At 37.2% G+C, this 15,857-nt stretch overlaps 1 protein-coding gene across 6 annotated transcripts in view; it reads left to right on the top strand.

Moving 5' to 3' along the window:
• The first annotated feature begins 1,176 nt into the window (after positions 1-1,176).
• LOC111872090 (centrosomal protein of 89 kDa) overlaps positions 1,177-15,857 on the top strand; it is a 46,454-nt gene continuing 31,773 nt past the window's right edge. For 4 of the 6 annotated variants that reach the window (XR_004513863.1, XR_004513865.1, XR_004513864.1 and 1 more), the window contains exons 1-5: positions 1,705-1,928; positions 2,922-3,116; positions 4,105-4,277; positions 7,792-8,018; positions 14,560-15,095. Coding sequence is in view for 3 of the 6 variants with exons in the window: in XM_033754524.1 (XP_033610415.1) it covers positions 1,911-1,928; positions 2,922-3,116; positions 4,105-4,277; positions 7,792-8,018; positions 14,560-15,095 (1,149 nt within the window). In the remaining 3 variants the exon portion in view is untranslated. The other 2 variants (XM_023865639.2, XM_023865641.2) reach the window with 2 other exon arrangements.

The raw sequence follows: 15,857 nt of genomic DNA, 5'->3' as shown, positions 1-15,857 counted from the left end.
ATTCTGTATCATCTTGTGTTAACAGTAATACAGTTCGTTTACATGTAGTACATTGTAATTAAAAATGTAAATGAAAAATATTGCTGAGGTTCCTGCATGGTGTCGTTACAAGTAGTCATTACATTCTTGTAAGATGTGTTACTTATTCCATATAATCCTTTCCATTACTGAACTGCAATATGAATAGATACCAAATTTTCAGTATTCATTATATTTCTTTAAGATATGTTATTATTTCCGCCATATTATTCTGCCCAGTACTGAATATATCAGATTTTCTATCATTAAATGCAGTCTTAATCTTGTTGACAAGAGTGTAGTTCACGTTCTCGAATTCCATCATTCTAATGAAAATAATAATAAATGGGAACATGGGTATTGTTGCTTGCAATACATGATTTATAATACTTCATGTAACCGAAAAACTGTGTTTTGTATGGCTTTCAAGTGTAAGTTATGAGGAAATTATGGGCTTTAATATATGTATCTCTGATGGAAACAGAATTTTCTTTCAAGTTTCCCCACCTTCAGCTTTCCTAAATACAATTATTCCATGTATGTTACAATTCACAATGTTCAGTGCCTTTGGTTAAAGAGGTGTTTCATGTGAAAGAAAGGTTATGACTTTCCAGGCACTAGTGAGAATCTTTCTCCGGAAAAATAAATTGCAACCTTATCTCTTGTACTCCAGAGCTGCAGGGGCTCTTATTCCATTGTTATTTTTTATTTTTTTATTTTTGGAAAGGTTTGTGGACAAAGTTTAATAACACTTCACTCAAATCCAACCCAAAGGATATGGGTGAGGTGATATTGAACTTACTTATGGAGCTGAGCCCTTCTTGAGAACCCGCCAATTGTGCAGCCACTCAAGAATTTTCCAGCATTTTATGGAACCCGAAAGTTCATTACCGTGTTCACAAGAGCCCTCCACTGGTCCCTATCCTGAGCCAGATCAATCCAATCTATAACATCCAATCCTATCTCTCTAAGATCCATTTTAATATTGTCCACCCACCTACGTCTTGGTCTTCCAAGTGGTCGCCTTCCTTCTGGCTTTCCCACCAATATCGTATACGCATTCCTCGTCTCCCCCATTCGTGCACCAGTTGGCACCCACTGTGTAAAATCTAACTTTTCTTTTACCGGTGATATCATTTTCGATATATCTAAGCGAAACGACATGCGAACTGTTGTTTACAAATCGTAGTGTAACCTAACATAACCTCCGCTAGATTTGTTACGCGTCTGTGAAACTTATCTCATTATTAGTTTGGCTTGTCAAATGACTATGTTAAGAATATCGACAAAAACCACAGGTTCAAAATGAATGGTGTGTCAATATACTGTTTTATTGTATTCGCCAAAAAATGCACTGAAAACGTATTTGACCAATGGAAATATTACCCTTTGTTTTGCTCTCGTACACCCTTGTAGTGCAGTACATTAATTGTTTCAAAGTGTAACGGTCTAAGTCTTAGCTGTAAATGTGCAGAACAAAAATGACTATATATGTAAATGTCCAGGAATTATTAAATTAGAAGATGTGATGAAATTTCCATTTCATTCAAACTGGTGCCCTCATGTTTTATGTGGGTGTGAATCGTACCCTCTCATTTTAAGCAAATAAAGAGACTGAGGATGTTTCGTAGACACAGATCAGTATGAACGAAATGCTGAGGAGGAAATCTGAACGTAAGAAGATGAAGGACCAGAGGCATTAATAAATTAATGATAAGGTTTATAATGTTTGCTCGAAATCTCTTAATTGTGTGATGAAATCAAGAAGTATGACATGAACAGGGCATTTGACATGCACAGAAGAAACAAATACAGATTTTATATTAGTAAATCTTAGTCATGAAAATATTAAAATGGAACTTCAAAGTAGTGAACATGTGAAGTGAATTGATATGTCTCACAGCTCAATGGTAGGCTTTTTGTGAGCGTGGCAGTGAACTTCTTCTGTTCTCATCATATTCGTATGTGGCTTGTACATATTTTCTTTGCCAAACCATCTGTTGTCCACCCATCCTTCTCTCTTGTGGATATCAGGAACTCTCCCCAGGGTTACAGTGGCTGGAGCATGAATCTGACTGCTCATCTCCATTTAATTCCAAGATTAAGAATGTGTGTGGAGCTTTACCTCTTCTTCCCAGTACATCTTCATAATATAATGTTATAGGAACAACTTTCCTTAACCATGTACACATGGAAAATCTCCTATGAATTAATTTTCTTCATTTGGACATTAAACTACAGTGAAGAATATTATTTGCCATATAGACTTGTTTCTAGTTCTTGAACAGTGAAAATGCTTACATTCAAAATGGTTACACACCTAACATTTCTTATGTACTCATATAATAAGCATTCAGGAAGTCCAATAAACAATCCAGATCCTGTGTTTAAGTCATAACAATGTGTTGATGTAAGATTTGAGGTTTTCACGGCGGTCACTCTGAAGAAAGCAGTCTTGTGGGATGTGGCGCGATGTAGATATTGTGTTAACGGATGTTTTGGAGGAACATCGCCTCCATCTTCAAGGTAGAAGACAAGAAATCTGCGAATGAACCAGCGTGAGCAGGCTCGCGGATTTCTTCTTGTCTTCCACCATGAAGATGGAGGCGATATGTTCCTCCGAAACATCGGATAACACAATATCTACATGGCGCAACATCCCAGAAGACTGCTTTCTTCAATGTGTTGATGGTTTTGATAATTTCTAAATTAGCTTTTCCTGACGGTTCCAGCTGAAACATCAAAATTTGTACGTATTCTTTTGACCTGAAAGAATCCACAACTGGACTGTCTGAGGATATTTTAATAGTATAAAGTGCATCATCAAGCTTAGGCACTTTCGTGATAAATTTAACATAAAAATGTGGAACATTTAATTTAATTTTTTATAAAATTTATTACAGGATGATATTAAGCAGTTAGTGATGCCTCCACCAATATTCACTACAGTTCCATCACTGCCAATGTTTCTGGTTGAAACTAGTGAAAGCAGATTTACTTCACAGTCAGAGAAGCCTGAATCATTCAATATCCAATCAACTTCTGATGGTACAGCAGGTGAAATTGAAACGGAAACACAGCAGAGACTCCTTAGGAAGGTACAGCATATATGGACATTCATATGGTCCTTAGATCCTTAGATCAAAAATGTCTTCCTAGTCCTTCCAGCAAATGTGTAAAATTTGTCATTTCTGTACTCAGACTAGGCTTTACACATGACAAGTAGGCATTCCAAAATTACTTTATTCCTGAAATAAGATTCTTTAGTAAATATTATTGCACAAAAATGTTACACTCCAAAATTCTCAAAGTATAAATAGTCTCTGTTGTTTATGACTTAACACCAACCCCAATATGTGCCCCATAATATGCACACACACTAATAATACAATTCATATTTCAAACCACATCAAAAATAACTCCAGCAAGAACCCACAATAATAAAGCATGACAGCAGTCTGCACTACAACATGTCACAGAAACAATATTATATTCACTGATTGTAATTAAAGCATTTCAACTAATAAGAAATATCATGTAACATATTGCATTTAATATTTAATTTTTCGATACTGTAACTAAGAAATGTACAAAGCATTGCACTAATACGTCTGACAGTACAACCTCATATAAACATTGACCAATGTATGGAAAAGAACATAAGTTAAAGATATATGTAGAACACCTGATGAAGGCCAAGAGGCTGAAACATGTTGTAAACTTTTAATGTATAGATTACTTATGCATAGATTGTGTTGGGTTGTGTTTTTTTGTTCTCTGTTAGTCTTTCAGGCAAATGTTGGAATAGTGCCTTAAAATTGGTTGCAACCACTACCACATCATTCACAATCTCTCTTCCATTCAGCACTTTATAATCTGTGCAATTGATTGATACTTGGGACATGAGAAACCATTATTAAAGAGCTAAGAATTAGTTTGTAATTGAAATTGTACATCTTTAGCCTAATTAGATACAAGTGATGAAGGAAAATAAAAATAATTTGAAAATAAATGTTGCATTTAGAGTAGTTGGTTGTTTAAACTTTTAAAATTGAGCCAGTAATTGAATATTAATGTCAATAACAGCACATCAAGCAGAGAGGCCCATTGATAGCTAAACAAAATGGTGTCGGGGATGGGAGTAGTAGCAGAACTGAACTGTTAGTGCATCCACGAAGGCACCATCATCACCACAGGCTTAAATATAAGAAAGACTCATCAGTCCAATTAATGGGAAGAGAAGAATTGACATGTGACAGGTATGTGCACATTCTGATAACATTTTGGTTATAGCCTCTTCTGTGAGAGACAGTGGAGTAACATATACCAGCAAGAATGGAAGGACAACCAACACATTCTGTAACTCCATTGAATAGAGCCCTTCTTGAACAGTTAATAGCCTTTCAGCTCTCAAGAAATTTACCATATTTTATGGAGTCCTGTGTTCAGTTGAGCCGTTCTAAGGTTTAGCTCGCTCACGTATGATGTCATCATGTTTCCCTTAACGGATTCCATCCCCACTATGCAGTATCCTGACGTCAGTCACGTGGTCCCATGTACCCTCTCGTGAAGGGGAGACTTGTACCGTGCAGTCGTGTAGACCAAGTTGACTTGGAAGGTCGGTTACTAGCCAGCAGGGTTGTTGTGGAAAATATTGGTTTCGGCTGGGTTTGTTCTAAATTCCCTTTTGGTGCTATCTGGCTGGCCGGTAAGGATTGCCCGCGGTCGCAAGCCGTTGTTGAACGCTTGCAACGCGCGTTATTAGATTTGGTTTGGTATTTCTTCAGAATTAGACTTGTGTTTGTATAGCCTGAGTGTTTAACGTCCTAATATGTCTAGTGTCGACAAAAGTGGTGCCGACAGGAAATTGTTTTGTTCTGAATGAGTTTGCATTAGTTTTTGGTCAAATGTGTCGTTTGTTATTTATGTATTGTTATATATTTTTTTATTAAATTGTATTTGTTCTTATCTAAGCCAACGAACTGAGTGTAGCTTCCTCCTCCGAGCTTGGATACCCCATGTCCAACTAGGGGAGCATGGGAACCAACAATAGGGCCAGTAACGATTGCGCTGTGCCCTTCCTCTTCGTAAGAATAATAACATTATAATAATCAGAAGGAGAGCAAGACGAAGGGCGCGGTACACAGTACCAGATTCTACCTTCCTTTCAAGCTAGTTTCTTGTTCAGCTTATTCTTCAACCCTGAAGATGGAGGCGGTATGTTCCTCTAAAATGTTGGCTGACTTTCAACGGACTACAGTGTTATATCCCAGAAGATAGAACTATTCCTAAGTACCACTCAAATCTTACAAATGTGAATACTGATTCAGGTATTTCTGTAAAGTCAGGAATTTCTTACACAATATTCAGGTTATTTATCCGATGAAAATTCACTGAATATGAGAAGATAAAACTTTGTAAGATTTGAGGTGCCCAGAGCAGTTACGAACAGTTCTCTCTTCTGGGATATAATGCCATGTAGTCCAGCAAAAGTCAAGTGATATTTTGGAGGAACATGTCACCTCCATCTTCAAGGTCAAAGAGCAAGCCAAACAAGAAAGCAGCATGAAGAAGGGTAGGATCAAGTGGCAGGATTTTGTGGACATGGTAGTGAACACAGGGTTCCATGAAAGATGGTGAATTTCTGCTAAACAGCAAAAATGTTTATGTAGCAAGACTGAGGAAACGTTTTGGACAGAGGTTGGTTTTGAGGTTCACACAGCAGTAGCTATCGTCTCAGATATCATGCCATGTAGTTCAGCTCTGCTTGGTGCCTGCTTCATACTGGTTTCTTGCTTGGCTTACTCTTCTACCGTAAAGATGAGAGCAACATTTCAAACCAATAACTCTTTATATGTGATTGGTACCAGAAGGAATGACCACCTTCACATACCTTCAACACATTTATCATCCTATCAGAGAAGGGTGTATTATTCAGCCGTCAAGCTATTTAACACTCTGCCATCAAATATCACAGTTTTAAAAAATTATAAAAAGCAATTTAGGTTTGTTTTATTAAATTATTTGCAAAGTAATGCATTTTACTCTATTGATGAATTTGTTGAGCATGCAAGGGGCTCAAAAGTTAAGATTTAATAAATGGTCTGTGTGCGTGAATTATACATTGTTGAGACTTGCTTGTTGTAAGTGTAGTAGTATATATAATGTCAGTTTCTGTTATGAATTTTAACATTTTAAAATGTAACTGGATGATACGGCTTTACAGTGTGTGTGGAATGGCAAGGTGTGAATTTGACAGTGGTTTTTCCACGACCTATGTGTGTTGTCCTGAAACCTTGAGCTATCTGTGTGAGGCCTGATTATATATTTTATTGGACCAAGGACAAATGATGTGTAGTCATCATGAATTTGTTATATGTGACATGTTTTATATTCAGCCCTACGGGGAGATGATTGGATCCATGAAGTGAAAAATAAATGTAAATGTAAATGTAAAACATGTTCCTTCAAAGTATCAGTTGAACTTCACTGGATTACATGGCAATATGCCCAGGGAGATAGAACTCTAAAGGTGTGGCCACACAGAGCGCTACGCTATGTTCGCTACGTACACTACGTATGCTGTGTACGCTATGTTCGCTACACCGCATGGCCACACAGAAAGCTATGTTTGGCACAAAACTGCACAGTCTTGAATGAGAGATTGGCCGATAGTGTGCCGTGGGGGGCAGCAATGATTCCGACAATGAGCTTTTGCTGTTACTTTCCTTGTGTAAACATAAAAGGAAGTGGGTGCATGGCGTGAACTTAAGAAGAACAAAATTTGGTGAATTGTATCATCTGATAAAGCAGTTACGTGAAGATGAAGTTAAATTAAAAAATATTTCTGAATGAATCGGGTTGATGAAAATATTTTAAGTTCTTCACTTATAGGTAAAAGAACAATGTTTGTACATTACCTGGTGTATTCAGTTCTCCAGAAATCATGTCCCAGGCATTATCCCGCATGTTCTGGTTTTGATATGCTTCTAACCCTTTGTTCCACAAACATGGATACTTCCTTACTTCTTCAATTAATTCCTCCAGTGTCATTTTCATCTAAGCGAATACTGTGCTGAATGATACGTAACACGTGTTGTAATCAGAATGGGAAATTACTGAGGCGCGCAGCTGACACCTGGAAGCGAGCCCAGTGTGCCTGCCCATCCAGCGCGATGTTTTAAGAATATAGCCGAGAATCGAACACTCTGCAATGACACAGCTAACATAGCAAACATAGCGTATGTAGCGTACGGAAGTCCGTGTGGCCTGACACATTGGCAATAAAGGGAGATATTTTTATGTTCGTATAGCAAACATAGCGTACGTAGCATGCGTCACATATGTAGCGCTCTGTGTGACTGCACCTTTAATTAAACACTGTTTATATTCAGTTTTATTTGAGACCAGAAAAAATATTCAGGAAATACATTATTTCGCTAGATGTGGGAACACTAAATTTGGGTTTCACATAACGTGGGATGTAAACTATTTAATATAGGTAAAATGAATGAAGATGGTAAAAAATATTATATCCAGTAGATTAAATTGTGCTGATTGTAGAAACACTGTAATTCAGAGGGAACAGAATTCAGAGTAATTGTGTTAGTGTACAAACCTGCTGTAGGATTGAACAGTGAAATGTGGATATTAAAAAGAAATAAGATTTTCAGAGTAAATGTGTGGCACAGCCTGTCATGTGATTACTTGTCATAATGGTCCAACTATATTTGATCACTTAATCTGGCTATACTGGCTTCATATATTAAACAGGGATCCGTGTCAGTCAGAAGCACTTGAGTTCCCACCAGAACAACAAGAACCAAAACCAAAACCTAGGCGGAAGCTTCCTCTTACTGATGTGCAACACAGTCATGGCCGATCTGGAAGCCGTGCTGCTCTGTTGCAGGAGTTGGATAGACTGACAAATGAAAATAAGGAACTCAACCTAACTGTGCAGCAGCTATCATATTCTAGTCAAGATTCAGGCTGTCAGCAAAGTGAGTGAGTGCATGTTGTACATACAGTGAGAAACAAAGAAACTTGTACACAACAGCAGCCAGAAAACCCTCTGAATGCAGATGTACAGGACATGCATTCTGTTAGTTGTGGTTGCTGTCAATGCCTTGTGTCTCTCGTTTGGTGCAGCAAAAGTGCAATGGATGTGTCTGAAAAAGTTTCTGTTGGGGCTGGAATAGCTGAATCAGTATAGTGACTAGGCTGTAGGCTGGACAGCCAGGGTTAAATTCATGGCAGGGCAAGAGATTTTTCTCCACAGTGTGTAGACTGGCTCTGGGGCCCATGCAGCCTCCAATTCAGTAGGTACTGGGGGTAGAGTATTTGTCTTATGTTATAACCTTCAACACAACAAATAAATGTGAAATATCTTCAAAGAAGACACCAGAGGTTTGTATATATATCTTTCTTATTTAATGTAAGCTTACATAAATAAGTAAGATTGTACCAACATATGTTGTATTCATTGAAGATATTCCCACTTTATTTGTTGTGTCGACAGTTATAATATAAGATAAATATTATATATACAACAGAATGCAATCTATAAAGGGGTAGAGTAGCTGGGTCATGAAAGTGATCACTCACCTCCATCTAGCACTGAGTTCAAGAATGGTAGAGTTATACCTCCAGTGCCCAATATGTTATCATGGCATGATGCTCAATTAATTAAGCACAGGTAAAACTCTGCTTTTTCCTTAACGTATTGTCCATTAATAAAAGCAGTAATGTGTGATCATATTACATGGCTCCATGGATAAAGCCTTTCTTGATAAGCTAAGTCACTCAGGTAGACATAAAAATCTCTCACCTCATATAGAAACCTGTGTTCATTACCATATCCGTAAGAACCCACCACTGAATCCCCCCGTGAGTCAGATGAACCAAGGTCATATCCTCATCCTATTCCTTTAAGACCCATTTTAATATCCTCTCATCTATGCCTAGGTCTCCCAAGTGGTCTCTTCCCTGAACATTTTCCAACCAAAATCCTGTATGCATTTCTCATCTTTACTTTCCATACTGCATGTCCTGCCATTATTATTATTATTATTGTTATCATCATCTCTTGTCACAGGTTTATTTCCTGGTATTCCTTTTTCTTGAACCAGTGATGCACCTCACCACTCAGGCTTCAAGCTTCGCACTGTAGCACTTTCCGTAATATGTGTGATGTTTACAGGATAGCTGTTTTTGGCAGTGAATCTATGGAGTGCTTACCAGGAATTAGTTCCAAATATTTTCTCAACCCTCTCGTGACTGTACCTGTGGCTCCAATAATTACTGGTATCACAAAACATTTCATGTTCCACATTTGCTGAATTTCGATGCTTAAATCTTTATATTTTAATTTCTTCTCTGCTTCTTTTTGTACTATATTCCTGCCCGATGGTACTGATACATCTATAAGTATGCAAGTTTTCTTTTGCTTGTTTTTAATTATTATGTCTAGCCTGTTTGCCAGAACCTCTCTGTCTGTTTGTACGCCTTGGTTCCATAACACCGTTATATCCTCATGTTCACATACTGACTTAGGCACGTGTGAGTACCAGTTGTCTGGTACTTCAATTCCAAATTCTTTACATATTGAGTAATGTAAATGCATGCAAACTTTATCATGCCTTACTATATATTCGTTCTTCGCCAAAACAGGACATCCTGATGTTAAATGGTCTATAGTTTCTTCATATTCTTTACACAGTCGACATTTACTTCCGATCTCTTCTTTCAATATTTTTCTCTTAAAATAGTTTGTACTGATTGCTTGGTCCTGAGCTGCTACGATTAAGCTTTCTGTTTCCCCTTTAATGCCTCCAAATTTCAACCATCGATAGGTCTGTTCCTTATCCACCAGAGTGTCATCTAAGCTGCGTGGGTATTGTCCGTGCATTCTTTTCTTTTCCCATTTTTCTTTTGTCTTCTGAGCTATTGCCTTTTTTTGTAAAAATTTTGTGTACTTGCAGGCTGTGTTCGGCAAAGAACTTGTGTTGCATTGGTGTGTCCTAACAATTTTCGTCAGTTGATCTTCTGTTCCTTCTATATATTCCGCTAGGTTTGTGGTTTCTGCCACGTAAGCCGCCTCTATCTGTATCAGGCCTCGTCCTCCCTCTTTTCTAGGAACATACAGACGGTCTATATCTGCTCTTGGGTGATGCTGTCCATAGGTAGTTAACATTTTTCTTGTTTTCCTGTCCAATTTTTGTATTTCCTCTTTGTGCCAGTTAATAATTCCAAAACTGTATCTCAGTACTGGTATCTTCTTACATACTTCTTCTTCAGTCTTTCCTTCTCTTTCTTGTGTCCTATCTGGTGGTTCTCTTCTATTCCCAAGTACTTATATGCTCCATTTGTTTCTAGTTCTTTAATTTCATTCTCCCCTGTGTTTTCTACATGCTCTTTTCTTTGAACCTTACCATTTTTTATCGAAATTCTGGCACATTTTTCTAATCCAAACTCCATTTTTATATCACTACTGAATGTTTTTACAATTTTAATCTCGTCCCTCAATTCTTCCTCACTTTTTCCTAACAGTTTCAAGTCATCCATATACAACAAGTGACCTATTTTCCTTTCAGATCCATACACCTGGTACCCACATCCAGATCTGTTTAATTCATAAGTTAGCGGAATAAGTGCTATGCAAAAAAAGTAGTGGTGATAATGAGTCACCCTGAAATATTCCTCTGTTTATTTTAATGGGTTGTGATTGCATGAGTTCCTGGTTTGTTCTCAGCTGAAGCTTTGTGTTCCATTTTTCCATGGAGTGTTTGCAAAATTTCACTATCCTATCATTCACTCCTACTAGTTCCATTGACTTTTCTATCCAGCTGTGGGGCACTCTATCAAATGCCTTTTGATAGTCAATCCAAGCCATGTTTAGGTTCTTTTTCCTCCTCCTGCAGTCCTCAAGTATTGCTTTTGATTACAGCAGCTGGTCCTTGCATCCTTTACTTCCTGGATGACATCCTTTTTGTTCTTCTGGCAATAGGTTGTGCTCCTCCAAATATAACAAAATTCTTCTGGCAATAATTCCTATCAGCATCTTATACATAGTCGATAAACAAGTAATCGGTCAGTAGTTCTTTGGGTCCATAGTGTTTTTCGATTTAGGAAGTAGGTATGTTATTCCTGTAGTCAGCCATTCGGACATTTGTTGAGGTTTTTCTATTATTTTGTTGAAAGCTTCTACAATATAACTGTGCATAACTGGGAATTCTTTTAGCCAATAATTTTGTATTTGATCACTTCCAGGAGACTTCCAGTTGTGCGTTTTGGCCAAAACTGAGGTAAATTCTGTAGTTTTTATAGGCATCCACTTCATGTCGCTGGTTCCTTCTCTTCCTTTTTCCTCTCTTCTTATCCATTCTGCCTTTTCATTGTGTCGTGTTTCCATTTCCCATATTGCCTGCCAGTAGAACTCTACTTCCTGCATATTGGGGTGAGCTGTGACCTCTATAGCTTTTGCCCCCAGGTGTCGATAAAATCGATTTGTGTTTTCCTTGAACATTTTATTCTGGATGTATTGGTTTTTCCTTTTTTCATATCTTCTGATTCTTTGAGCCTTTGCTTGTATTTTCTGCTTTAGTTTTTCTATTAACTCTGCTACTTCTCTGGCATTTGTCATTTTGTACTTCTGGAAAATTTTCCTCTTTTTTGTGTTCAGTTTAATGTTATCAGAGCCAGAGCCTGACTCAGTGAGTATGGACAAGTCTTTTCTCCATTTGCTTATCTGTTTCTGTATTCTTAGTTTCCAAGCATCTTTAAATCTTCCGGTTGTCATTGTTTTCCTAGGTTTAATAGTTGTTTCTGTGATAACTGTTGCTGCAGCGTATATCAAGTGGTTCACTTCTGTTATGTTTATTTGATTCTCTTCCAAGAGTTCTTTTATTATTCCATTTACTTGTTCCTTAAGGCAAACCAGCTTCTTGTTTTCTTCCAATTTCAGCAGTGTTCTTCTTTCTGACATTTGTAAGAACCTCACCTTGTGCCGTGCTACCTGAAGTTGTTCCTTTAACTCGTTCCTCTCCACATTCTGCTCTGCGTCCTCTCTCGTGCTTCTATCCTGCATTTCATCCTCTGTGGTGCTTACATTATCGTCCTTCCTTCTTACATGGTCTCCTGTGCTGTCCTCTGTATATACGTTAATGCTTTCCCTTATCTCATCGATTTCAATGTCTGTAAGCCTTTTATTCTTCAGAATGTAGTTTTTCTGGTTTAGCAGCAGCTTTGCATTCATTGTTGGCCTTACTTTTAGGTTTCTGCTTCTCCATAATTCGTATGCTTCCTTGTAATTGCCTGTTGATGCCAGGAAACACCACACAACTTCCTTCATTTCCTCTTTGTTCCATCGCATCTGTATATTAGCTTTGTCTTCGCTGTTTGATTCCCCGACATTGGGTTGTTTTGGAGGTGGTCGACGTTGAGTTTCCTCTTTGTGGTTACAATTCTCACCTTGTTGATCGTTAGAGGATTGCGCTCTACTCCTTCTGCCTTTGTACATATATTCATTTGCATTTCTTTCCATCGCTGTCCCACGAGTAGCTAGGGAATTGTTCTGTCTGCTGCGTTATTGCCCCGCCTGCCACAGTAAGGCTGCTTGTAACCAAGGGTTGCCGCTCCTTAGAGTTCACCGTTTATGGCTTCTCACCCTCCGCCGCAGGTGCTCCTGTAGTCCATCAGCACGGTAGTGTACACTTTGGGCTAGGGATTTTTTTTCGAGGTTTACTCCTCTAGATCCGCCATGTTCTGTTAAGATGTTCAACAGGGCTACCTCTTGTAGGGTGTGATTCTTCATCACGGGTCTTGAGTATAGAGAGTCTATATATTCGCATCTATATTCCTGGGGTCGGAGAGGATCTGTGCCTCTTCTTCCCCTTGGCCCCTTATTGTTGTTATTATTATTATTATTATTATTATTGTTGTTGTTGTTGTTGTTGTTGTTATTATTATTATTATTATTATTGTTGTTGTTGTTGTTGTTGTTGTTATTATTATTATTATTATTATTGTTGTTGTTGTTGTTGTTGTTGTTATTATTATTATTATTATTATTGTTGTTGTTGTTGTTGTTGTTGTTATTATTATTATTATTATTATTGTTGTTGTTGTTGTTGTTGTTGTTATTATTATTATTATTATTATTGTTGTTGTTGTTGTTGTTGTTGTTATTATTATTATTATTATTATTGTTGTTGTTGTTGTTGTTGTTGTTATTATTATTATTATTATTATTGTTGTTGTTGTTGTTGTTGTTGTTATTATTATTATTATTATTATTGTTGTTGTTGTTGTTGTTGTTGTTATTATTATTATTATTATTATTGTTGTTGTTGTTGTTGTTGTTGTTATTATTATTATTATTATTGTTGTTGTTGTTATTATTATTATTATTATTATTATTGTTGTTGTTGTTGTTGTTGTTATTATTATTATTATTATTGTTGTTGTTGTTGTTGTTGTTGTTGTTGTTATTATTATTATTATTATTATTATTCTGTTTGATCCAGTCATTAATGATAGTCTTTGAAGAGCACAGATTATAAAGTTCTGCAATATGGAATTTTTTCCAGCCTCTTGTTACTTCTTATCATTTCATCATCAAAACACCCTCATCTCTGCTCTTTCTATAGGGCAAAAGACCAAGTATCACACCCATATGAAACAAGTGGTAAAATTATGATTTTGTATATTTCAATCTTCAGTTCATGCCTTTTTTCATCCACTTCAGCCACTAAGACATCAGACTCAGGTTCAGATGGCTGAGTTGTATGCATTTCAGTGATGCCACATAACAGTGTTCATTTTTATATTTAAAATTAAACTACTGAAATGTGTTAGTAATAACTGGACTTAGCAGCCATTACCTGTAATGCAAGATGTGAGATGGACAGAGTGCTGGTCCTCAAAACCCACTGCATTTCTAACAGTCTATCATAAAATGTTTATGGAACATTGCATTAACACACTGATTCCCAGGCTGTTCTTTGGAACCCTAGAATTCTGCAGAAAGTTCTTGAGTATCACTTCGGTAAGCTACGTAAAATCTGAAGATATTTGACATTGGGATACTGAAACCCAAATATGCACACATGTAGTTCCCACCATTACTAACCCAATTTGTATTGTCATAGCAGTTCCTCTAATTAAATTAATCTCCCTCTGATGAAATGAAACCCTGTATTTTTCATTATATACATCAAAACATATCTAGATCCATAACAATGTGATTAAATCAGAACCAGGTGAAATGGACCCAGTATGTAGTATGTAAAGGAAAAATGAAAAATTCATGGAAAATTTAAAAGGGAAACCTCATTTAAGAATAGTCACTTAAGAGACTTTAAACATAGATGGATTGGTCTTGGAGAGAGAGGATGTAGAAATTCAGACTGGATTAAATTGTGTCAGGGTAGGATCCAACTGTGGTCTCTTGTGCAGCTAAGTAACTGTCAGTTTTTTCAAGAAAATACTGTACCATGATGTCTGTTCTTCATGTGAAAGACATTTTTTATTTTGTATTTTCAGCTACTGTAGATGAAGCCCTTTGCAAGAAAGAGGAGATCATTGAGATGCTGAAAGATAAATTCTTAAAACTGGAGGCAAACTGCAAACACCTTGAGGAACAGAGAGACAATTATAGGACAGAGTTAGAAGGCATGAAATGTCGGGAGGAATCTGAGTCAGAACAGATAACTGCTCTGAAGGCTCAGAATCAAGAGCTAAGTGAAGATGTTGCACTGCTTAAGAACTTAGTGTATAGGCTTAATGTTGAGCTGGACCGGTGCCAGCAGAGACTGCACAAACAGGGCAGTGCAGGAGAGTTACCTCCACTGAAGACTGTGCCAGCCGAAGTTCAAGAAAAAGAAGCTACTGCAGCTTGGAGAAATGTCAACAAAAATGCACTTGGTCCCTTACTTGAAGCATATCAGGAAACAATAAGAGAGAAAGATGATCTGATCCGTAGTTATGAACAAGATTTAAATAAATTTGTAACAAAGTGTAAGCAAGTTGTTGCTGAAAATGAGAAATTGTATCAGGACTTGGAAGAATCTAATAAACAGGTGAATATTACATTTATCATATGTTGAGAAGTTATGAAAGGGATGTGTGTAAAGTGTAAATAAAATTAATATCTGAGATGTGATTTTATCATGGTGTTAGTTATTAGATAATGGTCAATCAATTATTGCATCAGTGGTCGGGCAAAATCATGACATAAAGAGAGGTAACAGATGTTTTGAAAATATGGCACAGTTCAGATATTTGGGAATGACAGTAACAAATCAAAATTTGATTCAGGAGAAAATTAAGGGGAGGTCAGATTCAGGGAAATGCTTGCTACCATTCAGTCCAGAACCTTTTGTCTTCTTGTCTGCTGTCCAAAAACATAAAAATTATAATATACAAAACTATAATTTTGCCTATGATTCTGTATTGGTCTCTGACTTGGTCTCTGACATTAAGGGAGGAACATAGACTGAGGGTGTTTGAGAACAGGGTATTGAGGAGAATATCTGGACCAAAGAGAGATGAAGTGACAGGAGGTTGGAGAAAACTGCATGATGAGGAGCTTAGTAACTTGTACTCTTCTCCAAATATAATTAGAATGATCAAGTCAAGGAGGATGCGGTGTGCAGGGCATGTAGCACAAATGGGGGGAAATGAGGAATGCATAAAGGATATTGGTGGGAAAGCCAGAAGGAAAGACACCACTGGAAAGACCAAAGCATAGGTGGGTGGGCAATATTAAAAAGGATCTTAGATAGATAGGATGGGGTGGTATGAATTGGATTGGCCTGGCTCAGGATAGGGACCAATGGAGG

This window comes from Cryptotermes secundus, unplaced genomic scaffold (assembly GCF_002891405.2).
Source record: "Cryptotermes secundus unplaced genomic scaffold, Csec_1.0 scaffold356, whole genome shotgun sequence".
Lineage (NCBI taxonomy): Eukaryota > Metazoa > Arthropoda > Insecta > Blattodea > Kalotermitidae > Cryptotermes > Cryptotermes secundus.
This window is presented reverse-complemented; position numbering and strand designations above follow the sequence as displayed.